Source organism: Coregonus clupeaformis, chromosome 33 (assembly GCF_020615455.1).
Source record: "Coregonus clupeaformis isolate EN_2021a chromosome 33, ASM2061545v1, whole genome shotgun sequence".
Lineage (NCBI taxonomy): Eukaryota > Metazoa > Chordata > Actinopteri > Salmoniformes > Salmonidae > Coregonus > Coregonus clupeaformis.
In genome coordinates, this window is record NC_059224.1 from 23,633,268 (window position 1) to 23,660,882 (window position 27,615).

General features: G+C 43.5%; 3 protein-coding genes across 5 annotated transcripts; 1 reads left to right on the top strand and 2 right to left on the bottom strand.

Annotated features, from left to right (window-relative positions):
• Positions 1–1,380: 1,380 nt before the first annotated feature.
• LOC121548818 (phospholipase ABHD3) lies at positions 1,381–15,646 on the bottom strand. Of its 2 annotated transcripts, none has more exons than XM_041860409.2 (10): positions 15,093–15,646; positions 14,845–14,945; positions 7,416–7,576; positions 7,087–7,269; positions 6,804–6,849; positions 6,412–6,524; positions 6,034–6,207; positions 5,821–5,869; positions 5,520–5,685; positions 1,381–1,800 (listed from the first exon to the last, which is right to left on the bottom strand). In XM_041860409.2, exons 1-10 carry the CDS (start codon positions 15,181–15,183, stop codon positions 1,595–1,597), a joined length of 1,290 nt encoding a protein of 429 aa, XP_041716343.2. In that variant the 5' UTR covers positions 15,184–15,646; the 3' UTR covers positions 1,381–1,594. The 2 variants fall into 2 exon arrangements, with proteins under 2 accessions (XP_041716343.2, XP_041716345.1); XM_041860411.2 differs by lacking the exons at positions 14,845–14,945; positions 15,093–15,646 and adding exons at positions 8,148–8,383; positions 8,606–9,143.
• A 1,502-nt stretch (positions 15,647–17,148) lies between these two features.
• On the bottom strand, positions 17,149–24,307 carry LOC123482458 (interferon-induced protein 44-like). 2 transcript variants are annotated; one of them, XR_006657731.1, is made up of 3 exons: positions 23,539–24,204; positions 22,318–22,513; positions 17,149–17,476 (listed from the first exon to the last, which is right to left on the bottom strand). XR_006657731.1 is itself a non-coding variant. In XM_045210216.1 (3 exons), exons 1-3 carry the CDS (start codon positions 24,305–24,307, stop codon positions 17,171–17,173), a joined length of 597 nt encoding a protein of 198 aa, XP_045066151.1. In that variant the 3' UTR covers positions 17,149–17,170. The 2 variants fall into 2 exon arrangements, 1 of the variants encoding a protein (XP_045066151.1); XM_045210216.1 differs by lacking the exon at positions 23,539–24,204 and adding an exon at positions 24,213–24,307.
• On the top strand, positions 24,291–27,615 carry LOC121548706 (interferon-induced protein 44-like). Its single transcript, XM_041860238.2, has 7 exons — positions 24,291–24,950; positions 25,045–25,096; positions 25,241–25,436; positions 25,714–25,866; positions 26,211–26,382; positions 26,675–26,775; positions 26,871–27,615. Exons 1-7 carry the CDS (start codon positions 24,467–24,469, stop codon positions 27,069–27,071), a joined length of 1,359 nt encoding a protein of 452 aa, XP_041716172.2. The 5' UTR covers positions 24,291–24,466; the 3' UTR covers positions 27,072–27,615.

The window sequence follows — 27,615 nt, forward strand, 5'->3', positions numbered from 1 at the left end:
TGATCCCCTGCTGATTTTGTACGTTTGCCCACTGACAAAGAAATTATCAGTCTATAATTTTAATGGTAGGTTTATTTGAACAGTGAGAGACAGAATGACAACAAAAAATCCAGAAAAACGCATGTAAAAAATGTTATAAATTGATTTGCATTTTAATGAGGGAAATACCGGTAAGTATTTGACCCCCTCTCAATCAGAAAGATTTCTGGCTCCCAGGTGTCTTTTATACAGGTAACGAGCTGAGAATAGGAGCACACTCTTAAAGGGAGTGCTCCTAATCTCAGCTTGTTACCTGTATAAAAGACACCTGTCCACAGAAGCAATCAATCAATCAGATTCCAAACTCTCCACCATGGCCAAGACCAAAGAGCTCTCCAGGGATGTCAGGGACAAGATTGTAGACCTACACAAGGCTGGAATGGGCTACAAGACCATCGCCAAGCAGCTTGGTTAGAAGGTGACAACAGTTGGTGCGATTATTTGCAAATGGAAGAAACACAAAAGAACTGTCAATCTCCCTCGGCCTGGGGCTCCATGCAAGATCTCACCTCGTGGAGTTGCAATGATCATGAGAACGGTGAGGAATCAGCCCAGAACTACACAGGAGGATCTTGTCAATGATCTCAAGGCAGCTGGGACCATAGTCACCAAGAAAACAATTGGTAACACACTACGCCGTGAAGGACTGAAATCCTGCAGCGCCCGCAAGGTCCCCCTGCTCAAGAAAGCACATATACAGGCCCGTCTGAAGTTTGCCAATGAACATCTGAATGATTCAGAGGAGAACTGGGTGAAAGTGTTGTGGTCAGATGAGACCAAAATCGAGCTCTTTGGTATCAACTCAACTCCCCGTGTTTGGAGGAGGAATGCTGCCTATGACCCCAAGAACACCATCCCCACCGTCAAACATTACATTTACATTTTTGGAGGTGGAATCATTATGCTTTGGGGGTGTTTTTCTGCTAAGGGGACAGGACAACTTCACCGCATCAAAGGGACGATGGACGGGGCCATGTACCGTCAACTCTTGGGTGAGAACCTCCTTCCCTCAGCCAGGGCATTGAAAATGGGTAGCGGATGGGTATTCCAGCATGACAATGACCCAAAACACACGGCCAAAGCAACAAAGGAGTATCTCAAGAAGAAGCACATTAAGGTCCTGGAGTGGCCTAGCCAGTCTCCAGACCTTAATCCCATAGAAAATCTGTGGAGGGAGCTGAAGGTTCGAGTTGCCAAACGTCAGCCTCGAAACCATAATGACTTGGAGAAGACCTGCAAAGAGGAGTGGAACACAATCCCTCCTGAGATGTGTGCAAACCTGGTGGCCAACTACAAGAAACGTCTGACCTCTGTGATTGCCACCAAGTACTAAATCATGTTTTGCAGAGGGGTCAAATACTTATTTCCCTCATTAAAATGCAAATCAATTTATAACATTTTTGACATATGATGTCATAGTGTCTATTGCGTTAAGCTCTGTCTGATTGGTCGACGAATAAGCACCTGAGATTAAAAAGAAGAGGGGGTGCTGGTGAGGTTAATCGGTCAGTCCCAGATCACTCAGGACCTTATCACATGCCCAGGGTGTCTGAGGTCAATCCAGCAGGTCTTCCTTGATGCTGCAGGCCCCCTTGAGGTCCCCAGGGTGATCAAAGGCTGCCTGAATGAACTGGCCGAACAGGCGGTCCATGTAGCCCTCCCCACGTGGGTAAAGGCCCTCTAGGTAGCCTATGTGTCCGCCGTGGGATGTCACCAACAGGGCTACGTTAGGCAGGCGCTTGGCTAGGGCCACCGGGAGGGCTGGAGCGAGAAAGAGGGAGGGGAGCGAGAAAGAGGGAGGGGAGCGAGAAGGAGGGAGGGGAGAGAGAAAGAGGGAGGGGAGAGAGAAAGAGGGAGGGAGAGAGAAAGAGGGAGGGGAGAGAGAAAGAGGGGAGGGGAGAGAAAGATAGGGGAGAGCGAGAGAGAGAGAAAGAGAACAAGGGAGGGGACGGGAGAGAAAACGAGGGGAGAGAGAAAACGAGGGAGGGGAGAGAGAAAGAGGGGAGAGAGGAAGAGGGAGGGGAGAGAGAAAGAGGGAGGGGAGAGAGAAAGAGGGAGGGGAGAGAGAAAGGGAGGGGAGAGAGGGGAGAGAGAAAGGGTGGGGGGGGGGGGTAGAAGATGGAGAGGAAGGGAGTGACACCGAAGGAGGAAAATATCAGTTTGAAGCATTTAGATGAAGACCAACAATTGATCACTATATATACACAGTGCATTCGGAAAACTTTCAGACCCCTTGACTTTTTCCACATTTTGTTATGTTACAGCCTTGTTCAAAAATTGATTAAATTGTTGTATTTTCCTTCTCAATCTACACACAATACCCCATAACGACAAAGCAAAAACAGGTTTTTAGACATTTTAGCAAATGTATAAAAATAAAAGAAAACTGAAATATCACATTTACATAAGTATTCAGACCCTTTACTCAGTACTTTGTTGAAATACCTTTGGCAGCAATTACAGCCTCGAGTCATCTTGGGTATGACGCTACAAGCTTGGCACACCTGTATTTGGGGAGTTTCTCCAATCCTTCTCTGCAGATACTCTCAAGCTCTGTCAGGTTGGATGGGGAGCGTCGCTGCACAGCTATTGTCAGGTCACTCCAGAGATGTTCGATTGGGTTCTGGCAGGGCCACTCAAGGACATTCAGAGACTTGTCCCGAAGCCACTCCTGCGTTGTCTTGGCTGTGTGCTTAGGGTTGTTGTCCTGTTGGAAGGTGAACCTTCCAACATCCAGGCACTTGTCATCTCCCGTCTGGATTACTGCAACTCGCTGTTGGCTGGGCTCCCTGCCTGTGCCATTAAACCCCTACAACTCATCCAGAATGCCGCAGCCCGTCTGGTGTTCAACCTTCCCAAGTTCTCTCACGTCACCCCGTTCCTCCGCACACTCCACTGGCTTCCAGTTGAAGCTCGCATCTGTTACAAGACCATGGTGCTTGCCTATGGAGCTGTGAAGGGAACGGCACCTCCGTACCTTCAGGCTCTGATCAGTCCCTACACCCAAACGAGGGCATTGCGTTCATCCACCTCTGGCCTGCTGGCTCCCCTTCCTCTGCGGAAGCATAGTTCCCGCTCAGCCCAGTCAAAACTGTTCGCTGCTCTGGCACCCCAATGGTGGAACAAGCTCCCTCACGACGCCAGGACAGCGGAGTCACTCACCACCTTCTGGAGACATTTGAAACCCCACCTCTTTAAGGAATACCTGGGATAGGATAAAGTAATCCTTCTTCCCCCCTCCCCCCCCAAAAAATAAATAAATAAATAGTAAGGTGGTTATCCCACTGGCTATAGGGTGAATGCACCAATTTGTAAGTCGCTCTGGATAAGAGCGTCTGCTAAATGACATAAATGTAATGTAAATGTTCCAGTCTGAGGTCCTGAGCAGGTTTTCATCAAGGATCTCGCTGTACTTTGCTCCGCTCATCTTTCCCTCGATCCTGACTGGTCTACCAGTCCCTGCCCCTGCCATTGAAAAACATAATAATATAATAAAAAAACATCTTCACAGCATGATGCTGCCACTACCATGCTTCACCGTAGGAATGGTGCCAGGTTTCCTCCAGACATGACGCATGGCATTCAGGACAAAGAGTTCAACCTTGGTTTCATCAGACCAGAGAATCCTGTTTCTCATGGTCTGAGAGTCCTTTAGGTGCCTTTTGGCAAACTCCAAGCAGGCTGTCTTGCCTTTTACTGAGGAGTGGCTTCCGTCTGGCCACTCTACCATAAAGGCCTGATTGGTGGAGTGCTGCAGAGATGGTTGTCCTTCTGGAAGGTTCTCCCATCTCCACAGAGGAACTCGAGCTCTGTCAGAATGACCATCGGGTTCTTGGTCACCTCCCTGACAAAGGCCCTTCTCCCCCGATTGCTCAGTTTGGTTGGGCGGCCAGCTCTAGGAAGAGTCTTGGTGGTTCTAAACTTATTCCATTTAAGAATGATTGAGGCCACTTTCAATTCTGGCGAATTTTTTTGGTACCCTTCCCCAGATCTCTGCCTCGACACAATCCTGTCTCAGAGCTCTACGGACAATTCCTTCGACCTCATGGCTTGGTTTTTGCTTTGACATGCAATGTCAATTGTGGGACCTTATATAGACAGGTGTGTGCCTTTCCAAATCATGTCCAATCAATTGAATTTACCACAGGTGGACTCCAATCAAGTTGTAGAAACATCTCAAGGATGATCAATGGAAAGAGGATGCACCGGAGCTCAATTCCGAGTCTCATAGCAAAGGGTCTGAATACTTATGTAAATAAGGTATTTCTGTTTTTTTTACATTTGCTAAAATTTCAAAAACAAATCTGTTTTCGCTTTGTCATTATGGGGTATTGTGTGTAGATTGAAAAATGTAATTTAATAAATGTTAGAATAAGGCTGTAAGTAACAAAATGTGAAAATAGTCAAGGGGTCTGAATACTTTCTGAATGCACTGGGGACAATAAAAGGCTGAACACAATTGCATTTTATCGATGGCAATTTGAATGCACAGAAATACCGTGACGAGATCCTGAGGCCCATTGTGAGGCACATTTCTTTTATGGTATCTGTGACTAACAGATGCATATCTGTATTCCCAGTCATGTGAAATCCATCGATTAGGGCCTAATTTATTTATTTAAATTGACTGATTTCCTATGAACTGTAACTCAGTAAAATCTTTGAAACAGCTCATTCAAAAATCATGGGCATTAATATGGAGTTGGTCCCCCCTTTGCTGCTATAACAGCATCCACTCTTCTGGGAAGGGTTTCCACTAGATGTTGTAACATTGCTTCCATTCAGCCACAAGAACACTAGTGTGGTCGGGCACTGATGTTGGGCGATTAGGCCTGGCTCACAGTCGGCGTTCCACTTCAAAAGGTGTTCGATGGGGTTGAGGTCAGGGCTCTGTGCAGGCCAGTCAAGTTCTTCCACACTGATCTCAACAAATCATTTCTGTATGGACCTCGCTTTGTGCACAGGAAAACTCATTTCATAAAGCTCCCGACGAACAGCTCTTGTGCTGACATTGCTTCCAGAGACAGTTTGAAACTCTGTAGTGAGTGTTGTAACTGAGGACAGACGATTTTTACACGCTACGCGCTTCAGCACTCGCCTGTCCCGTTCTGTGAGCTTGTGTAGCCTACCACTTCGCGGCTGAGCCGTTGTTGCTCCTAGACTTTTCCACTTACAGTTGACCGGGGCAGCTTTAGCAGGGCAGAAATTTGACGAACTGACTTGTTTGAAAGGTGGCATCCTATGACGGTGCCACGTTGAAAGTCACTGAGCTCTTCAGTAAGGCCATTCTACTGCCAATGTTTGTCTATGGAGACTGCATGGCTGTGTTCTCAATTTTATACACCTGTCAGCAATAGCCAAATCCACTAATTTGAAGGGGTGTCCACATACTTTTGTACATATGACAAACGTTGAGGGCTGCTTCCAAAATCTAAATAAGAACCATCTATACCCCAGGCACTATCCCAGGCAGTACCCACCATGTTTGGGGGAGAAGGGGTCATCGGCAGCATTGAGGCAGAGAATGGGCACTGTCGTCCTGGGAAGCTTGTAGTTTGGGCTGGCCTCCTGGTAGTAGTCCAGACAGGACTTATAGCCAAACATGACCGACGTGTAGCGCTCGTCAAACTCCCGGATAGTACGTGCCTGAGAGGGTAAACACAAAGGGGCGTAGGGAGAGAGTTAGATTTAAAAAAGGGCACCAGCGCAACAACTAATACACTCATTCTACACACAACAGGATGGCACCTCATAGATAAACCATATGAAACTGGTTCTTACCTTTAGTACATGGTCCACATCCACCACAGTCTCCAACATCTTCCTGTGTCTGACAGAACGCAAGAGAGAGACAGATATGTGGGTTGCAATCACACCAAGGCTAGTAATGACAGGTCTTGTTCCATTTTGAAAGGCCAATAACCATGGCAACAACATTCACAGCAACACGTACATGGAAACCACAACCACAGCGACTAAACAAGTCAGTCTTACCTGTTAATGGCTCGGCACAGGCTGCTGGCGAGGTGTCGGTTGAAGATCAGGCGGTTGATTGGTTGTTCCAGCGAGGCACAGGACTCCAGTGTGTCCCAGCTGACAGACATGGTGAGGCCGGCAACGAGCCCTGCCTCACTACCCTTACGAGCCAGGTAGTTCAACAAGAGCATGCTGGGATACATACGGGAATAGGAGGGAAGGTGAGGGAGAAGACAGGAGAGGAGCGAAAGAGAAGAGAAAGATAGAAGATGGGGAAAGAAGAGTGTTTAGAGAGGGGTAGAAGGGAAGAAAAAAACAAATCGTCACAAAATGTGCTATGAACAGACTTAAGCAGTTATAACCTCTATGTATTTTTATTTATTTATAAGCACTTACCCTCCCAGAGACACGCCGGTGCCCAGCAGAGGGGCTTGTGGGAAGAGTTCCCTGACATGGAGGACCACCCGTTCCAGGTCTGAGGTGTCCGCCGCACAGAAGGTCAGAGGGGTCTGGGGGAGAGAGAGGGGGGTGGGTGTAGGTTACTGGGGTAGGACTGGGATCATCAGAGTCTACTGGGAGAGAAGACAGGTGCTGACAAGGTGATGAGACTACTAGGCTCAAGCACTGCATAGACCATATGTTACATTATTGATGTTTGTATACAATGTCAGCTTTGAACAGTAGTATAATGTCTTATCAAACTGCTTGTAAAATTGCATTGTGTCAGACCCTGATGGAATATGCATGATAGTGCACTTAAAAGGCATTCAGTCACTCCCTGAATTTACCAGTAGTTCTTCTCCTCCAAACCCTCTATTGTTGAAGACCACACATCTGGGAAAACAGAGAGACAAAGATCTAATCTCAGATTCCAAACCTCAGCACAGTGACAAAGAGCCCCATTTCGGTGTTTCTCAACTCCAGTTGACAGAGTCAAGCTACCATACTGCACTGTTTGACCAATCTAGTCCAATCCAGAACCAACAAGAAACTGTTTGAGATTTTTCCAAGGACTCCATATAGCATGACAGGTAAAGTGAAAGGTGAGAGGTCATGGCCTCTCAGGCTGACCTGTATCCGCGGCGTGTGGCTTGGCTGACGGCATGGAGGACGTAGGTCTGGCGACTGTTCCCTGTGAGGCCCGGCAGGATGAGCACTGTGGGACGAGAGTAGCATTCTGGGTAGGCGGCGCTGGCCCCGTTATCTACCCAGTCCAGAGAGATCTGACCTCCGTCAGCTGTCCTGATCAACTCACTGAGGAGAGTGGAGGAGACAGGAGGGTTAGTATTAACAGAATACCCTTTCAAATGGTATACATTAAGTGGGCCCAATATGCAGATGACTAGAGAGGTTACAGGTAGAGAGGAGGGAAGGAAGTTGTGGGTTCTGGGTTGTCTTACTTCCTGTAGTCAACCTGGGGGCTGGACTTGATGAGCACTCTGACCAGTGTCTGCAGCCGGCCGCCCCAGCACCAGGGAGTAGGGCTGAAGCGCTCAGCCACCACGGGACAGTGCCTCTGCAGGAACACACGGAATGCATCGCTACACACCAAGACCGGTGTCTGAGGGTGAAGGCGAGAGAGAGAGAGAGAGAGAGAGGACATGGGTATGTGAGCATGTGTGTATGAGCAAAGGGGACTAAACAAAGGTGTGCACAGGTGTAAGTGTGGGTGTGAGAGAGAGACAGAGGGAGAACAAAAGAGAAGATAGAAATGGGTGAAAACAGAGTAGAATAAGCAGAGGCAAACAAACAGACACTGTGGGCCATATGTTCTGCTAGCTGTGGTGGTTGGGCAATGGAACAAAATCTACATATGAGTAAAAGGTGATAACAATGAGGATGGAGAACACTGGATGATAGCATATCTTACAGGGTACATGCCTAATTTATATCCGATAGGCCTATCAAGTCCAAGATCAATACAATATTGGGTGATAACTTATTTGGTTCCTATAGCCTGCTCTAAAAACTAAGGTGAGGGATGGACATAATGCGAGTGCCCGCAGATAGAGGTATGAAGCACTCAAGAGTAAAAAACTAGATGGTAAATGGGACAGGGGCGCAGAGGCACATGCTCTCAAAGCCAGGAGACAGTACCCCGAAGGCAGCTAGTCTCGGGCCGAGGGACTGACCTGGCCCTCACGGCCCCAGAGGTAGTACAGGGCAGCGGTGATGGTGGCGAGGACCACCGTGCAGGGTCTGGAGATGTACTCCAAACTGACTTTCCATAGGTCGGAGTGAGACAGCAGCATGACAGTGCTGCGATGACACACGGATGCAAACTCACTCGTCTGGTGGGATTTGTGGAGGCAGGATGTCAACGTCCAGAGGTCCGAGGGCGTTTAGAATCTTACTAGCTACAGAGTGCCTATTAATGAAGAGTTAAGCCTAGTTAAAATAAATAAATAAAGTGAAACGTTGTCACAGCAGTTACAGAACAAAAATGTACACTGTTTCGTGTAAATAAGATGCCAATCTGACTACAAAGTAACCGTGTCTGCGTTTTTGACAGAAGCGCAATAATGTTTCAAGTGTCAATCAAAAGTGGGGAAGTTAGGCTGAGATTCTTAAACACTGATAGCCTACTGACCGTGCAAAAATGTTGAAAAAAGTAGCAACTCTGGCCTGCTTTGTCAAGGTGATCCTGGGGGGAAACCTTGTTGGTGTAGCCTACAGCCAGATAAACTTGTTCACTACTCCCAGTAGACGCAAATCGTGGACGAATACACAAACACAAAAACATTAAACGTTAACAATAACATACAGTCGGTCGGCATCACTCTTAACAATTACATAGCCTAGCTAGCTAATGTCATTGGGGACCCTCCAAGTAATATAGCTGTCCGCAAACCTGCCTTGACAAGAAACATCTAAAGATGCGCCTTTCGGGTGTTCTCTTCTCCTCTATTCGTGTCAATCGTGCTTGCTCGTCAAACTCGGTGATTCTGCTACGAATTTTTTAATTTTTTTATTGAATCAACCCATCGAATAAAAGGCAACAACTCAATTCCGGGTCGGCACCGTTATTTTATACGTCTGGTCTACGCATCAGTTCTTCTTCTTTGGCATAATGTTGCAGCTCAGCAGTTAGCTAGATAATGCAATATCTCCAACTGTTGGGCTGGGGTGGGATGGGGATTGAGAGACAGGCCTTTTCTCAATAAGCTTAGCTCTTCTTCCTCTTCTTCTTCTTCTTCTTACATTTTACATTTACATTTTAGTCATTTAGCAGACGCTCTTATCCAGAGCGACTTACAGTTAGTGAGTGCATACATTTTTTTTCATACTGGTCCCCCGTGGGAAACGAACCCACAACACTGGCGTAGCAAACGCCATGCTCTACCAACTGAGCTACACGGGACTATAGCACATACATGTAGGAACTAAAATCTGCACACACAGGGGACCGCTATTGGCCGACAAACAGCCCAGTCCCCACTCCATGGGCTACAACAGAGTTCCCCAACTGGCAGGCCGAGTTTTCGGAGCAAAATAAAACAATTATATATACTTTTTTACATTTTCATTGTTGGACATAGGACTGTAAAATTATTCCCACGCATAATAAAGAGACACGTGATCGTATACAAATGTAAGCAAGGTTTGAAATTATTATGTTTTAGTCAAACATATCTGTTTGGACTTCTTGCAGTGAATTTGCAGACTACAAATTATTTGTAATTATAAACTGGGTGGTTCAAGCCCTGAATGCTGATTGCCAGCAGGCTAGTATATCAGACTGTATACCACGGGTATGACAAAACATTTCTTGTTACTGCTCTAATTAAGTTGGTAACTAGTTTAGAATAGCAATAAGGCACCTCGGGGGTTTGTGGTATATGGACAACATACCACGGCTAAGGGCTGTATGCAGGCACTCTTCTTCTTCTTCGATGAGGTTTAACGGCGGTTGGCATCCAATAAATGTTACATTACTGCCACCCACTAGACTGGAGTATAACTCCCTTATACTTTGCTAAAAAAATAAAATAAACATTAATAAATGATAATAATAATACTAATACCCTACCATCTAACACTACACTCACAAAACATAACAAATAATAATAAATACCATACTCCACTATTTCAATCTATTTAGTCCTACTTCAGGACAACAGCCTGAAAGAATGGGAAACCCTGTAACTCTTCTGATTGGTCAAGTCTCGCACACCCAAATACCTCTCTGCAGCTGCCACCATAACCTCTATTTTCTGCAACTTATGTTCCATCCCTGCAGTACAGTTGATAACCATTGCTATAAATGCCAAAAATCAAATCTTACCGAAACATATATCACTTATTGGTTTATCCCTCTGTACTGGTACAGATCTACTACTCACACCATTCCTCTCAGGATCCCTCCCGCTTGACCCATCTTCCTCTACTTTCTTCACTGTCTCAGCATATGACAACTTCTGCACTACTCTAACCCTGGGAACCTCAACCTGCCTCTCTCGCACAGGACATTTCTGATCCCCAGCCCCATTGGCACCCCTACAATTAACACATACCACTACTTTCCCCAATGCTACATATTCCTTTGTCTCATGCCCTTCTGCACATTTCTCACACCTAGGAACCTCCCTCCTACACACTGCTGCCACATGCCCATAAGCTTGACACCTGTAACAACGTAATGTAATTGGCACAAAAGCTCGTACAGTATAACTTATATATCTTAACATCACTTTGTCGGGCAAAGACTCAACATCAAAACTCAAAAGAACAGACAATGACTATTCTGTTTCTCCACTCACGCCACCCTGCCTGCGTTGCACCAAACGACGAGCATCACAAACACTGTGAATCTTCCCCTTCAGTTGGTCAGCTTTCACATTTATCGCTACTCCAGTAATCACTCCTTTCAATGGCGCCCTTTTCTTGAGAGCAAAACAATTCACATCTCTTGCCCCCATTCGTTTAACACAGAGCACCTGCTCCCTCTGACCAGCAGAAACACAAACAATTATCACAAGACCACTTCTGGTTACCCTCACCGATTCCAAGGCACCCACCCTGAAACCACAAATGGATCAGCCAAAAGGCAAGGGTCCACTTTTTCCAAAAACTTCACTCCTATTGTCACAGACTTTATCCTGACCCTCGGTGCAAGCCTTGGGCACTGAGAACTTCACCACACCTACCACCTCCGCCTCTCTCCTCCGTCCTCGCTCACCTCCTTTTGAAAAAGGTCAAAGATAATTGAGGAGAGGAGGTGATTGGGACGAAGGGGCGAGAGGTCGAAAATGGCGGCGAGTAGTGCGAACGAAATGGAGGAAATTGAGAAAATGTTGGTGAAGCAACAGCTGTGCTGGAATGCGAACAATATGGGTGTCAGTTTTGATGGTATGGAGCAGGATGATGAGGGTCAAGGATGGGAATGGTCGGTAGTGGAAAGACAGGAAGAAGAGAGATCATGATACAGAAAGCAGTGGAGCGTCTAGTAAAGAAAGAGGGCCAAGGTAGGAAGGAAGAGTAGTGATGTGTTGGAGTGGAAAGTGGTGATAGTGTTTGATGAGACCACAGGGCCTCACTTACACCCTATTCGACTAACTAATGCCATAGAGAAAGAGGTAGGTGAAGTGAAATTAGCTCGGTTCATTGGAAATGGTAGATTGTTAATATTGTGTGACAGCCAGGCTCAGCAAGAGAAGATTCTGAAAATGGAAAAGCTTAATGGGAAGAAGATTAAAAGCCATGTCCCTGGTGTGTATGCTACATTGAGGGGAGTCATCACTGGGGTCCCAATATCTATGTCCACAGATGAAATTAAAGAAAATGTGAAGGGAGGCAGAGTGATTGAGGCCAATAGGTTGATCAGTAGGAAAGAGGGTCAAAGAAGTGAAAGCTTATTAGTGATACTGAGGTTTGAGAAAGTCTTGCCGGGAAAAGTACAGATAGGATTCCTTAGTTTCAATGTTAGAGAATTTGTCCCATATGCACTGCAGTGTTTTAAATGACAAAGAATGGGACATGTAGCTGCTCAGTGTAAAGGAAAGAAAATATGTGCCAAGTGTGGAGGGGCACATGATTACGGTGAATGTGGTTAAATGCTGTAATTGTGGGGGAGAACACAGTGAAGCATTTGGTAGATGCCAGGTACAGAGAGAGGCTAGAGAGGCTCAGAGATATAGGATCAGTCATGATGTATCATATGCAGAGGCCGTAAAACAGATTGATAGAACTACAATGCAGACTGATGGAGCTTACATGGATGTACCTGTAGTAAGTGGATCTACTGTCGGGGCTGGTGCTTCTGGGTGAAGGTAGGGATTTATTTGGTTTTGAATTTTATTTCCATGGTAGTACAGAATTGGGCAGATCATGATTGATTGTACATTCCAGCACAGTAGGTGGCAGCATGCACTTGAGAGAAAGAGAAAGACTGGTACTTCCTGTTTGAGTTTTTGCTTGTAAGCAGGAATCAGGAGGATAGAGTTATAGTCAGATTTGCCAAATACAGGGCTTTGTAAGCGTTTCTGTGTCTGGAATTAAGGTGATTTAGAGTTTTTCTTCGCCTCTAGTTCCACAGGTGACATGCTGATAAAAATGAGGTAAGCCTGAGTTCAGTTTCCCTGCATTAAAATCACTGGCCACTAGGAGCGCTGCCTAAGGATGTACATTTTCTTGTTTGCTTATGGCGCTATAGAGCTCCTTGAGTGCAGTCAGTGCCAGCATTGGTTTGTGGCGGTAAATAGACAACTACAAAACATATATTTAAATCTGTCTTGGTAAATAGTATGGTCTGCAGCTTATCGTGGGGTATTCTAACTCAGGTGAGTTAGAGTACCACAGCATGAGTCATAGTACCCATAAACCCTAGCGGTCAAACAAGGAAATGGTTCTAATCGTTTTTTCCACCATAACATTTTCCCATAGTGGATTTTAGAAACACTTAAAATAAGGGCTGTGTTTCGTGTAGGCTTACCCTGGCGTGACCGTTTGATAACCATGTAAACCATAACTTCCCTGTTTGACTGCTAGGTTTTATGGGTATTATGACACCTCCACTGTGGGGCTCTATGTGGCAGACTGAAGAGGGAGAGGCCATGACCTATCCCAGAATGCATTGCCACTAATGACCCTCAATCAGTATTGAGCACAATAAAAGTATCGATCAGAGAGAAGACACATATGAAGATTTTCATGCAGGTGCAATTACAACGGACATTTTGAGTAATGTTACTCAACTGAAGCTCTATTAAAACAGCCAGTGTGAATCCCCCTATGTGGGCCATCCATATCATCCTGCTGTATCCTGGCAGGATCAGGGGCTCAGGCCTCTCTGTGCTCCAAAGCAGCCCGAGAGCTTCAAGTTCCTCGATATCCACATCACTAAGGAATTATCATGGTCCACACATACCACCACAGGAGAGTTTTGATATCTGCCCATAGAGAATGATAGAGATAACATTGTATCGGTCGCATTATGGCGTCTGTGAGTGCATGGGCACAGGGTCATGTTTAGATGGGATCCAGCTTTTGTCAAATTTACTTAAAGTTCCTTTTTATTATTCTTTTTTAGCTAACCCTAACCCTTTTCCTAACTTTAGCCTACTACATTTACCTACATATTGAACTTCCATCCTCTCAGGCCAGAGGCACAATATATGCATTTCTGGTTGGATCAGAATCGCCGTTATAATCATTGGCCAGTACTTAGAATTAAGTGAAACCACAAGTCCAAATCCCTATCTCCGTCCATGGCTAATTTAGGAAAGGGCCAATTTTAGCTAGCTACCTAGCCACCGGAGGACAACAGCACAACAAGTTGCAACAATTCATGTTCTGTCAATGACGTTTGGCTTGATGTGATGTGATGTGATTGGTGTGAAGCCATATCCAAACTGGCTTCCCTTGACACTTTTTTTTGGTGTGCCAGAACCATTCACAGTTGAGCTCACTCAGTTTAGCTCAACGCTGATAGGCTATTATTGTATAAAAATATATAAAGGGAGGACACATTTTCGCTGGATTCCCTTGCATTTAATGCTACTGGCGGCAACATTATCATACTCTTTTTGACCAAACAGCATCAGACAAATTCATCGCTCTGATTTTTTCTCCGGTGAGATAGATTCAGCCTCTTGCGAATTGAAGGAAAATTATGAAACACAGAGACGAAAGATAAATAATTGTGTATGTTTTTTTGTACATTTTCTAGAGAACCCCTGGCATCCATGAATACACGCCACTGTTTCAAAGTATACAATAGGCCAACATAAAAATCTAACAGACATTGTCATCTTCTCATTGGTTTATTGTACAAAAACAAATTCATCCCACCGTGTAGCTCAGTTGGTAGAGCATGGCGCTTGCAACGCCAGGGTTGTGGGTTCGATTCGCACGGGGGGGCAGTATGAAAATGTATGCACTCACTAACTGTAAGTCGCTCTGGATAAGAGCGTCTGCTAAATTACTAAAATGTAATACTTTGTATCACTTGAATTAATTTATTATTTTTAAGCCTAATAGCATACAACACGTAGGTTCCAACATCTGGAACAAAATTAAACACCCAAAAGAAAACAAAAAACATTATCCAATCACAATAAAAAAAACTGCAAATGATTTCTCACCAATGGTTACTCGTCAAATATTAAAAGGTTACTGGGCTTATGGTGGAATTCTGCAAATGTGGAGGTTCTTTACTGGAAGCACATAGGACACTGGCAAAACCACCACCTCTGCTGCCTTCTGCAACTGTGGCATAGCAGAAAATATGATAGATAGAAAATAGATTGCAAATAAAACTTTAAAAATACTGTTTCATCATATTATAGAGTGAATCTAAATTGATTAAAACATTTGAATTATTTAACCTACCTTCTCCTGTAGGATCCTTATAGAGTAGACAAGCGTCACATCCTCTTGGACGGCATGACACACCTTGTCCACATGGGTCAACAGAACCACCTGGGGGATGTCTGGAGAGGATGGTGTCGTGTGTGTGTGTGTGTGTGTGTGTGTGTGTGTGTGTGAGGGAGTGTGAGAGAGAGAGAGAGAAATCAGTTAGGTATATCTATGATCAACTGATATCAAAATTGCTCTCTGAAGTTTTGGGATGAGCTCACCCAGATATGCGATCTCAGCTTGAAGTGTCCTCAGTGTCTCTGTAAGGTCCTCACTGGTGGAAATGACTTGGCAGGCATTCAGAACGAACATCGCACAATGGATTTGGTCATTTATCGATAGATCAGGTCTGTAACCTGGTCTCACGCTTTGAACACGCCGACTGAGTCGTTGTGCAAAATAGTATGCAGCATCATCTAGATATGTGTGCAACAAAAGTTCAACATTCACCTTCTGCTACCATTTCTGTCAACCCGTTTAAGCATACAGTTTGACAAATACATTCGATAAATCCAAAGTACGCACCACACAGAATGCACTGCAACTGCCTCTGCAATGCAATGCTGCAAGGCAAACGCAGCGTTCCATTGGAAATTAATGTACTTCTGGTGTACCAAAACGCAATGACAGTCGGTGTGTTCAAAGCGTCAGCTTTGATGGGCGCATAACTTTGAAACTATTGTGTTGGGGAATCATTTTATTGATGAGAAGCAAACAAAACAGATACTGTACATTAGTATATATACAGTGAGGGAAAAAAGTATTTGATCCCCTGCTGATTTTGTACGTTTGCCCTCTGACAAAGAAATGATCAGTCTATCATTTTAATGGTAGGTTTATTTGAACAGTGAGAGACAGAATGACAACAACAAAAAATCCAGAAAAACGCATGTCAAAAATGTTATAAATGTATTTGCCTATTAATGAGGGAAATAAGTATTTGACCCCCTCTCAATCAGAAAGATTTCTGTCTCACAGGTGTCTTTTATAAAGGTAACGAGCTGAGATTAGGAGCTTAAAGGGAGTGCTCCTAATCTCAGTTTGTTACCTGTATAAAAGACACCTGTCCACAGAAGCAATCAATCAATCAGATTCCAAACTCTCCACCATGGCCAAGACCAAAGAGCTCTCCAAGGATGTCAGGGACAAGATTGTAGACCTACACAAGGCTGGAATGGGCTACAAGACCATCGCCAAGCAGCTTGGTGAGAAGGTGACAACAGTTGGTGCGATTATTCGCAAATGGAAGAAACACAAAATAACTGTCAATCTCCCTTGGCCTGGGGCTCCATGCAAGATCTCACCTCGTGGAGTTGCAATGATCATGAGAACGGTGAGGAATCAGCCCAGAACTACACGGGAGGATCTTGTCAATGATCTCAAGGCAGCTGGGACCATAGTCACCAAGAAAACAATTGGTAACATACTACGCCGTGTAGGACTGAAATCCTGCAGCGCCCGCAAGGTCCCCCTGCTCAAGAAAGCACATATACAGGCCCGTCTGAAGTTTGCCAATGACAACTCGCCGTGTTTGGAGGAGTAGGAATGCTGCCTATGACCCCAAGAACACCATCCCCACAGTCAAACATGGAGGTGGAAACATTATGCTTTGGGGGTGTTTTTCTGCTAAAGGGACAGGACAACTTCACCGCATCAAAGGGACGATGGACGGGGCCATGTACCGTCAAATCTTGGGTGAGAACCTCCTTCCCTCAGCCAGGGCATTGAAAATGGGTCGTGGATGGGTATTCCAGCATGACAATGACCCAAAAAACACAGCCAAGGCAACAAAGGAGTGGCTCAAGAAGAAGCACATTAAGGTCCTGGAGTGGCCTAGACAGTCTCCAGACCTTAATCCCATAGAAAATATGTGGAGGGAGCTGAAGGTTCGAGTTGCCAAACGTCAGCCTCGAAACCTTAATGACTTGGAGAAGATCTGCAAAGAGGAGTGGAACAAAATCCCTCCTGAGATGTGTGCAAACCTGGTGGCCAACTACAAGAAACGTCTGACCTCTGTGATTGCCAACAAGGGTTTTGCCACCAAGTACTAAGTCATGTTTTGCAGAGGGGTCAAATTTTGCAGCATGTCAATTTATAACATTTTTGACATGCGTTTTTCTGGATTTTTGTTGTTGTTATTCTGTCTCTCACTGTTCAAATAAACCTACCATTAAAATTATAGACTGATAATTTCTTTGTCAGTGGGAAAACGTACAAAATCAGCAGGGGATCAAATACTTTTTTCCCTCACTGTGTATATATATATATATATATATATATATATATATATCAAAGTTGGTTATAACAATAAAATAAATAAAAAAAGTAGGCCAACAAGTTTGCATGTGTCAAATGTGGACAAGAGCATAGCAAGCAATTTGGCCCATCTCTTCTGATATTTATCCTCAGTAAGACTGAGGGGTTTGAACATCTTGAAAAGGTAATAATATACATCATGTCCCTCGGGAGCGTGTCCCTTGATAACAGCCAGTAAGTCTGTGAGGGTCAGGCCAGTCGTCTCACCGTCCCCCAGAGCCAACACATCACACAGGGTCAGAGCTGTGGGCTTCCCCCCGCTCTCTGACCGGATGTCATACGACTTCAGCTGGTAGATAAGAGAGAGGAGACAGTGTTTTGCGAGTAAATTCTTTAGACAAACTCAGACGACTGCTAAAGAGACAGACATACAGAACACCCATTCCCTCCCACCACCCACCCTCAGGTCGAGTCCTCACACTCATAAACACATTGATATGGCAGTCCAGATGTTCCCAAGCATCAAGAATGTCTCTGTCTGTTACAAATTATACTCCTTGGATTTCTATCTCAGTCAAGGCATTATCTACAGTATCTTAACGTTGCTAGTGAAAGTCTACACACCCCTTGCACAGTCTTCACATTTTGCTGCCTTAAAATGTAATATTAAAAGGGATTCAATTAGATTTTTTTCCCCTACAGATGTACACAACCTATACCATATTTTCAAAGTGAAAGTTAGACATTTTTCAAAATTAATTCAAAATAAAAGAATTAAGTTGTCTCAATTGTGTCTTCACACCTTAGAGTTAATACTTGGTGGGAGCACATTTGGCAGCCATTACAGCTGTAAATCATTTTGAATAATATTCTAACAACCTTGCACAACTCTTAGGGCAACATACAGTGCCTTCAGAACGTATTCACACCCCTTGACTTTTCCCCACATTTTGTTGTGTTACAGCCTGAATTTACACACACAATCCCCCGTAATGTAAAAGTGGAATTATGTTTTTAGAAATGTTTACTAATTCATTAAAAATGAAAATCTGAAATGTCTTGAATCAATAAGTATGTAACCCCTTTGTAATGCAAGCCTAAATAAGTTCAGGAATAAAAATGTGCTTAACAAGTAACATGTTGCATGGACTCACTCTGTGTGCAATAATAGTGTTTAACATACTTTTTTAATGACTACCTCATCTCTGTACCCCACACATACAGATAATTGTACGGTCCCTCAGTCGGGCAGTGAATTCCAATGCTTCACAAAAAAGTGCACCTATTGGTAGATGGGTAAAAATGTAAAAAGCAGACATTGAATATCCCTTTGAGTATGGTGAAGTTATTAATTGCACAGATACAGGCGTCCTTCCTAACTCAGTTGCTGGAGAGGAAGGAAACCGCTCATGAGGCCAGTGGTGACTTTAAAACAGTTAGAGTTGAATGGCTGTGATAGGAAAAAACTGAGGATGGATCAAAAACATTGTAGTTACTCCACAGTACTAACTTAAATGACAGAGTGAAAAGAATGGAAAATATGCATCCTGTTTGCAATAAGGCACTAAAGTAAAACTGCAAAAAATGTGCCAAAGAAATTAACATTATGTCCTTTATTGCAAATACAACACAACACATCACGGAGTACCAGTCTTCATATTTTCAAGCATGGTGGTGGCTGCATCATGTTATGGGTCTGCTTGTCATTGGCAAGGACTAGTCAGTAAAAAGAAACAGAATAAAGCACAGGCAACATCCTAGAAGAAAACCTAGCTTAGTCTGCTTTCCAACAGACACTGGGAGACAAATTCACCTAAACACAAGGCCAAATATACATTGGAGTTGCTTACCAAGACGACATTGAATGTTCCTGAGTCGCCTAGTTACAGTTTTGACTTAAATCGGCTTGATAATCTATGACTTGAAAATGGCTGTCTAGCAATGATCAACAACCAACTTGACAGAGTTTGAAGAATTTTAAGAATAATGTGCAAATATTGTACAATCCAGGTGTGCAAAGTTCTTAGAGACTTACCCAGCAAGACTCACAGCTGTAATCGCTGCCAAAGGGGATTCTAACATATATTGACTCAGGGATGTGAATACTTACAGTGCATTCGGAAAGTATTCAGACCCCTTGACTTTTTCCACATTTTGTTACGTTACAGCCTTATTCTAAAATGGATTTAAAAATATATATATATCCTCATCAATCTATACACAATACCTCATAATGACAAAGCAAAAATACGTTTTTAGAATTTTTTGCAAATGTATAAAAACATAATAAAACATTACATAACTATTCAGACCTTTTGCTATGAGAATCAAAATTGAGCTCAGGTGAATCCTGTTTCCATTGATAATCCTTGAGATGTTTCTACAACTTGATTGGAGTCCACCTCTGGTAAATTCAATTGATTGGACATGATTTGGAAAGGCACACCTGTCTATATAAGGTCCCACAGTTGACAGTGCATGTCAGAGCAAAAACCAAGCCATGAGGTCGAAGGAATTGTCTGTAGAGCGCAGAGACAGGATTGTGTCGGGGCACAGATCTGGGGAAAGGTACCAAAAAATGTCTGCAGCATTGAAGGTCCCCAAGAACACAGTGGCCTCAATCATTCTTAAATGGAAGAAGTTTAGAACCACCAAGACTCTTCCTAGAGCTGGCCGCCTGGCCAAACTGAGCAATCAGGGGAGAAGGGCCTTGGTCAGAGCGGTAACCAAGAACCCAATGGTCACTCTGACAGAGCTCCAGAGTTCCTCTGTGGAGATGGGAGAACCTTCCAGAAGGACAACCATCTCTGCAGCACTCCACCAATCAGGCCTTTATGGTAGAGAGGCCAGACGGAAGCCACTCCTCAGTAAAAAGGCACATGACAGCCCTCTTGGAGTTTGCCAAAAGCCACCTAAAGGACTCTCAGACAATGAGAGACAAGATTCTCTGGTCTGATGAAACCAAGATTGAACTCTTTGGTCTGAATGCCAAGCTTCACGTCTAGAGGAAACCAGGCACCATCCCTGAAGCATGGTGGTGGCAGCATCATGCTGTGGGGATGTTTTTCAGTGGCAGGGACTGGGAGACTAGTCAGGATCGAGGGAAAGATGAATGGAGCAAAGTACAGAGAGCTACTTGATGAAAACCTGCTCCAGAGCACTCATGACCTGACTGGGGTGAAGGTTCACCTTCCAACAGGACAACCGCCCTAAGCACACAGCCAAGACAACGCAGGAGTAACTTTGGGACAAGTCTCTGAATGTCCTTGAGGCCCAGCCAGAGCCGGACTTGAACCCGATCGAACATCTCTGGAGACCTGAAAATAGCTGTGCAGTGACGCTCCCCATCCAACCTGACAGAGCTTGAGAGGATCTGCAGAGAAGAATGGGAGAAGCTCCCCAAATACAGGTGTGCCAAGCTTGCAGCGTCATACCCAAGAAGACTCGAGGCTGTAATCGCTGCCAAAGGTGCTTCAACAAAGTACTGAGTAATGGGTCTGAATACTTATGTAAATTTAATATTTCTGAATTTCATTTTCAATAAATTAGCAAAAATGTCTAAAAACATGTTTTCAATGTGTGTGTGTAGATGGGGGAGAAAGAAATACAGTTAATCAATTTTAAATTTAGGCTGTAACACAACAAAATATGGAATAAGTCAAGGGGTATGAATACTTTCTGAAGGCACTGTATGTCCATTGTTTTTGTCAAAATTGCTCAAGCTCAGTGAATTTGGTTGGGAATCATTGATGGACAGCAATATGCAAACTTTGTCTCTGATTGTCAAGCAAATTTAAGTCAGGACTGAGACTAGACCACTCAGGAACACTCACCACATCTTGGAAAGCCATTCTGGTTTGTCTTTGGCATAACAATATGTGTCTCGCTGAAAATAAAACTATCCCAGGGTTAGGTTTTCAGAAGACAATGGCAGGTGTTCCTTGAACTTTTTGCCTGGGCTTTGATTCTTTCATATTTCTTTTGATTCTGACAAACTCCCCAGTCCCTGCAGATGACAAGCATACCCATAACATGATGCCACTACAAGGTTGATGTAATGATTCACAGATGTAAAGGCTGCCAAAGGTGCTTCCACCAAGTATTAACTCTGGGGTGTGAAGACATAAGCAATCAATGCATCCTCATTTTGTATTTCTTAGTAATTTGGGAAATTATAATGAACAAAAATATAAACGTAACATGAAACAATTAACGATTTTAGTGAGTTACAGTTCATATAAGGAAATCAGTCAATTTAAATAAATGAAATTAGGCCCTAATCTATGGATTTCACATGAATGGGCAGGGGCACAGCCATGGGTGGGCCTGGGAGGGCATAGGCCCACCCACTTGGGGGCCAGGCACACCCCCTGGGGAGCCAGGCACGCCCACTGGGGAGCCAGGCCCAGCCAGTCAGAATCCGTTTTTCCCCACAAAAGGGCTTTATTACAGACAGAAATACTCCTCAGTTTCATCAACTGTCCGGGAGGCTGGTCTCAGACCATCCCGCAGGTGAACAAGCCAGATGTGGAGGTCCTGGGCTGGCGTGGTTATAAGTGGTCGGCGGTTGTGAGGCCGGTTGGACATAATACCAAATTCTCTAAAACAACGATTGAGGCGGTTTATGGTAGAGAAATGAACATTACATTATTTGCCAACAGCTCTGGTGGACATTCATGCAGTCAGCATTCCAATTGCATGCTCCCTCAAAACTTGAGACATCTGTGGCATTGTGTTGTGGGACAAAACTGCACATTTTAGAGTGGCCTTTTATTGTCCCAAGCACAAGTTGCACCTGTTTAATGATCATGCTGTTTAATCAGCTTCTTGATATGCCACATCTTTCAGGTGGATGGATTTTCTTGGCAAAGGAGAAATGCTCGCTGACAGGGATGTAAACAAATTTGTACACAAAATTTGAGAGATATCAGCTTTTTGTGCGTATGGAACATTTCTGAGATATTTTATTTCAGCTAATGAAACGTGGGATAAACACTTTTTATATTTTAGTTCAGTATAAAACTGTGGACTAGGTTGTGTAGATCGACAGGAAAAAAAATAATTTGATCCCTTTTTAGATTACATTTTAAGGCAGTAAATGTGAAGACTGTGCAAGGGGTGTGTAGACCTTCACTAGGCACTGTATGTATCATGCTAAATACTCCTTCTTACAGATTCTTTACTCTATACCTTCTTGATGAAGCCCTTTGTTGCAGTGCCAATAAAAGGCAGGAGAAGGACTCTGCCGAACATCACAGATCTGACAGAGTTAATGAAGCTGGATTTTCCTGACCCAGCAGGACCCATCAGCAGAACCCTGACCCGGTTCAGAGACTGGCAGGCCGGTTTGAAGGAGACCAGATTCTTCTTCAGTGACCCTCTCCCTCTGGTGAAATGGAATAGCACAGAAATAGACATACTATTACATCAGACCAGACCTGGGTTCAATTAAGTGCTGTCAGAGTTAATCAGATAACTCGAGTTAACATTTTGTAATTAAGTGCAATCTTAATTGTCTGAAAGCATTGGAAATACTCTAAACATCCAAAATAGATAATCTATACAGCTCAAATCAACAATGCCATGTAAAAACAAGTTGACATTGAGGTTAAAGGGGGTGTGCTTTCTCAATTTACCTAATTTGGTAAATGTTACTTTAGACAACATCAAGATGTCAGTATAAATAACAGATCAATTTGAGCAAATACGGTATTTACCATTAATCACGATTAAATCACAGCAAAACCTGCGATTATCTTGATATCATTTTTTGGGGACAGCCCTAGTTCAAAGACATGCTTATTTAAGTATTTGTATTTTAATTACTTATTGTCTATGTATTTGCAAATAATTTGGTCGAATCAACTAATTCTATTTGTAGTATTTGAAAGTATTTGCAAATAATTTCCTATAATTACTATTTGAATCTATTTTCAAATAGTCTACTTGTTTCCAAATATATTTCAAATACCCCTACCACCAAACATACCCGGGTTCAACTACAAATGTGTCTTTGAAAATACACTTGTCAATGTATGAGTATTTTCAAATACATTACAATACTTTCCAAGTGTATTTCCAAATACCTTTCCAAGCTTGTATTTCCGAAGAAATGTTGTCCTAAAACGTACTTTGAAATGTAGCCTATGTTTAAGTAATTGAAAAAACCTTCAATAGTATTTGAACCCAGGTCTGCATCAGACAACCTTCAAATAGTGTTTCTAGACTACCAAGTACAGTCATAGCAGAAGCAGACTGCTGAAAGTTAATGTGTGATACTCCTGATGAATTCCGTAAATTAATTCACAATGTGACCTATTCCTCAGTTCATGACAGCTCCCTCCAAGCACCTTGAATATAAAATGAATAGTGCATAATCAGAACAATTAACAGTACAATAAATAGATTTACTTCCAACTCGATACAGCTCAACATCCAGGTACTGCGGCCCCGTCCAACTCTGGTGATATATCATATCCAACGATTTCACGCACATTTCTCTATTCTTGGTGTACAACTTTAGACATTTCCCAAACTTCAAGCAACCATTAGACCAAGAGGTTGAAAAACGTGTCGCCTTAGAGTCATCCAGAACAGGGAAGTGTGTTCCTTCTTGATGGTTTATTTCGAAGGCAAACGCGTCTTGGTCCTCACTCTCAGACGATTTACGCAGGTAACCCCCCCTTTACATCCCCAGATTTGAAATACACTATTACAACGAATCTTCCTTCTTTGTCAAATTTAGATCTCAACGTATGCATGTAGAACCTATGGTGGCTTCCCTTGTTGAGCAGGTGAAGTTGGGCAGGTTCGGGAAGGAGCTTCAACAAATACGTCTCTTGCTCGAAGCTCAATGCAGGTACTACTGAAGACATTAAAACATTTGATGTCACAAGACTTCACGAAAGCTACTACTGCTATGCAAATGAAATAATTCCAAGTTTCTGAGTGGTGTTAGTGGATAGCCTACGAACACGCACCATATCAATAGTAGGCCTAGAGTGTTTCAGAGAAACTAAACTTGTTACTACTCATAAAATATTAGGCTACCAGGAAAATAGAATAGCTGTTTGCGCATTGCTCACCGCCCCAATGCCATCATGTCCGGTCCTTTACGTGCAGCTTTTTTTGTGGACAGTGAGTGGGCTGGTCTACAATAAGTTTCGTTTTTCTGGAACATTTCACTTTCGATAGGCTGTTAATTAGGCATATGTGGATATGGCCATTCCACAGTCAGAACATTATTGATTCCGGTGCGGACATTAGGTTGCTTTTGGAAATAGGCGCACATATTGTGTTTCCATTCGTAGCAGGCTAGTGATCTCCGCTTGATTTCTTCATGGCCGTATCTGCACTGGATTTGGGGAGAGAGAAACAGTTGTTAAAGTTTTTTCCCGAACCTGTCCGACTTCACCTGCTCTATACGGCGCGCCACCATGGATTTAAGATGTCTGATTTGATTTCTAAATTCGATAAAGTGGGAAGATTCGTTGTAATCGTTTATTTGGAATCAGGCACGATGAAGGGGGGCTATCTGAGTGAACGACCTGATTCCTATTTCCAAGAGGACAAAGGGGCATTTGTCTTCGAAATAGACCATCAAAAAGCAAACGTCTTTCCTGTCGTGAAGCACCGCGATTCGATCATTTTTAATAATCAGTATAATAATGAAAACTTGGCCTTTGGGCATTGCCTAAACATTTACAACAATAAGGACAAAACACTTTGTGTCGATGTGAAGGAAGATGATACCTACACACCCACTGGTTGGAGTGAAGAGTTGGAGGTGCCCTTCATGGATGTGGAGTTGCATCGCATTCAAAGTAATTCTGCCCCAATACAATGTGATTAATTAAATGTACTCTCTGAAAATGAAGTCTAGGCCTAGTGTAATTTTTTGTTCTTATTATGTTCAAGGTGTTGGAGGTGTGCTGCTGAACCCTTGGAGGGAGCTGTCATGGACTGAGAAGTAGGTCACATTGGAAATGAATTTCCTGAATCTGTTCTACAGCAGTAGAGGCTAGTCTGTGGCTTAATATTGGTGGCCTAAAAGCAGTCTGCAGGCTGCCTGATGTAATATTATGGCTCTTTCTGTGCTATCTCATTTTACCAGAGAGAGGGGGTCACTGAGGAAGAATCTGGTCTCCTTCAAACCGGCCTGCCAGTCTCTGAACCGAGTCAGGGTTCTTTTGATGGGTCCTCCTGGGTCAGGAAAATCCAGCTTCATCAACTCTGTCAGATCTGTGATGTTCGGAAGAGTCCTTCTCCTGCCTTTTATTGGCACTGCAACAAAGGGCTTCATCAAGAAGGTATAGCGTCTGTAACAAAGAGTTTTTAGCATATAAGATTGATAATGCCTTGACTGAGATAGAAAGCTAAGGAGTAACATTTGGACCGCCATATCAATGTGTCCCTGAATGTGAGGACCTGCCCTGTGGGTGGGTGCGAGGGAAGGGATATATACTAAAGATACTCCCCTTTCATCTATGGATATACTGTATGTCTGTCTTTTTGGTGGTCGTTGTCTGAGTTTGTCTCTAACAAAACTCGATAACAAAACACTGTCTCCTCTCTTTATCTACCAAGCTGAAGTCGTATGACATCCGGTCAGAGAGAGGGGGGAAGCCCACAGCTCTGACCCTGTGTGATGTGTTGGCTCTGGGGGAAGGTGAGACGACTGGCCTGACCCTCACAGACGCACTGACTGTCATCAAGGGACACGCCCCAGAGGGACACAAGGTAGGCGGCATTTGTTTTCTTTCTGTGAGTAGCAATTTCTTCATGATGATTCCTAGCCTTGCTTGGGATAAAGATCAAAGGAACCTCCATGTAACATTTTACTGAACATGTTATATTATTAACATGTTATGCATATGATTCACTTTGTAACCAACATACACACATTGTAGCTAACAGAGGGACAGGGCCACGAACCCAGGTTCAAACATCCTATGCATTGCGTCAATAGGGTTAACCCACTTGGTGGGAATTATAACGTGGCTCATTACTGGATCGCAACAATATTAATTAATTTGTTCTGTTTGCTTCTAATGGCAACACAATGATGTTGTCCTACTCAATAGTTTCAAAGTGATGTGCCCATCAAAGCTGAGACTTCAGGTTACAGACCTAATTCATCGGTAAATGACCAAATCCATTGTGCGGTGTTCGTTCTGAATGCCTGCCAAGTTATGACCACCAGTGAGGACCTTACAAGGACATTGAGGACACTTCAAGCTGAAATCTCAGGCCTAGGTGAATTCAGACACACACACACACATTGACTACTGTATACATATGTTGGATCTTAATTTGAGCCAGTTTGCTACAGCAGGAAATGTAAATTATTATGTGGATTATAATTCATGCACATTTTTGTAGGGCTTGATACATTTTTTGTTAGGGCAAATCAAGTCTGAAATTTCAAAGTGGAAATTACCAAATTTAGAACCCTTTTTAAAACTCAAATACACTACAGGTTTGCATTCTCAGCAGCAAAAGAGTGATCAAATTAAGATCCTACATCTGTATGACCCTGTCCATCCAGATATCCCCCAGGTGGTTCTGTTGACCCATGTGGACCAGGTGTGTCATGCTGTACAAGAGGATGTGAAGTTTGTCTACTCCAGCCGGATCCTACAGGAGAAGGTAGGCCTACTATAAAAGATTAGGTGTAGTTTAACGTGTTGTAATACCATTATATCTGCAATCTATCTTCTATCTTATGTTCTGCTGTGCCACAGATGCAGAAGGCAGCAGAGGTGGTGGGTTTGCCACTGTCCTATGTGCTTCCAGTGAAGAACTACTCCAGTGAGCTGTCTGTGAGCTGCAACACTGACATCCTGCTGCTGAGTGCAGTTCATCACATTCTCCAAGCTGTTGACGACACTTATGAGGAATACTGCCCTCCAACCCCTGCAGATGCCAGTCCAGTGACTGTTTAATGTTTGATAAGTAACTGGGTGGAAAGGTATCTTGCTGTAATGCATGTGTCATTACAGCAGAATTAGTTTACTTGAAAAAGTAATATTACATATTACTTGTTACATATAACAAAAGTAACTTGTTACTTTACAATATTACTTTGCATGAAAGTAACACGTTATATTACTTTGCGTTGCATTCATGAAAAATCTAAAAACCTCAGTTTGTTTAACTTTCTGAGCCTCTGAGGGAGCGAGGTGAACCACGCACGCTCTACCAAAGATAGGCTCATCTAATTCATAAAAAAATTACCTTCAACCCGATCAGGAATATCTTGGTCACAACTATTTCCTAAATGGTGTAGGCTGATGTATTCACTGATGTATTTATGTCTGAATTTTGCAGTACATTTGCGGTGAAGATTATACCAGTGTAGGTAGCCTCTCATTCAAGACAACCTTTTATGCATTGTGAGATGCACAGGAGGGTGGTGGCACCTTAATTGGGGGTGACAGGCTCGTGGTAATGGCTGGAGCAGAGTAAGTGGAATGGTATCATATACAT

Bases quoted from the DNA above. Each gene is read 5' to 3' on its own strand.
- LOC121548818 (XM_041860409.2), bottom strand. From the start codon at position 15,183: ATGTTCGTTCTGAATGCCTGCCAAGTCATTTCCACCAGTGAGGACCTT. The intron at 6,525-6,803 runs GTAAATTCAGGG...TCTCTCCCCCAG, and splicing joins TTGGAGGAGAAGAACTACTG to ACCCCTCTGACCTTCTGTGC. The intron at 5,686-5,820 runs GTAAGAACCAGT...TTACCCTCTCAG, and splicing joins ATGTGGACCATGTACTAAAG to GCACGTACTATCCGGGAGTT.
- LOC123482458 (XM_045210216.1), bottom strand. From the start codon at position 24,307: ATGTTCCAGAAAAACGAAACTTATTGTAGACCAGCCCACTCACTGTCC. The intron at 22,514-24,212 runs GTGAGCAATGCG...CCATTTCACCAG, and splicing joins GACATGATGGCATTGGGGCG to AGGGAGAGGGTCACTGAAGA. The intron at 17,477-22,317 runs GTATAGAGTAAA...CTTATCTACCAG, and splicing joins CAAAGGGCTTCATCAAGAAG to CTGAAGTCGTATGACATCCG.
- LOC121548706 (XM_041860238.2), top strand. From the start codon at position 24,467: ATGGCCGTATCTGCACTGGATTTGGGGAGAGAGAAACAGTTGTTAAAG. The intron at 25,437-25,713 runs GTATAGCGTCTG...TTATCTACCAAG, and splicing joins CAAAGGGCTTCATCAAGAAG to CTGAAGTCGTATGACATCCG. The intron at 26,383-26,674 runs GTGAATTCAGAC...CTGTCCATCCAG, and splicing joins AGCTGAAATCTCAGGCCTAG to ATATCCCCCAGGTGGTTCTG.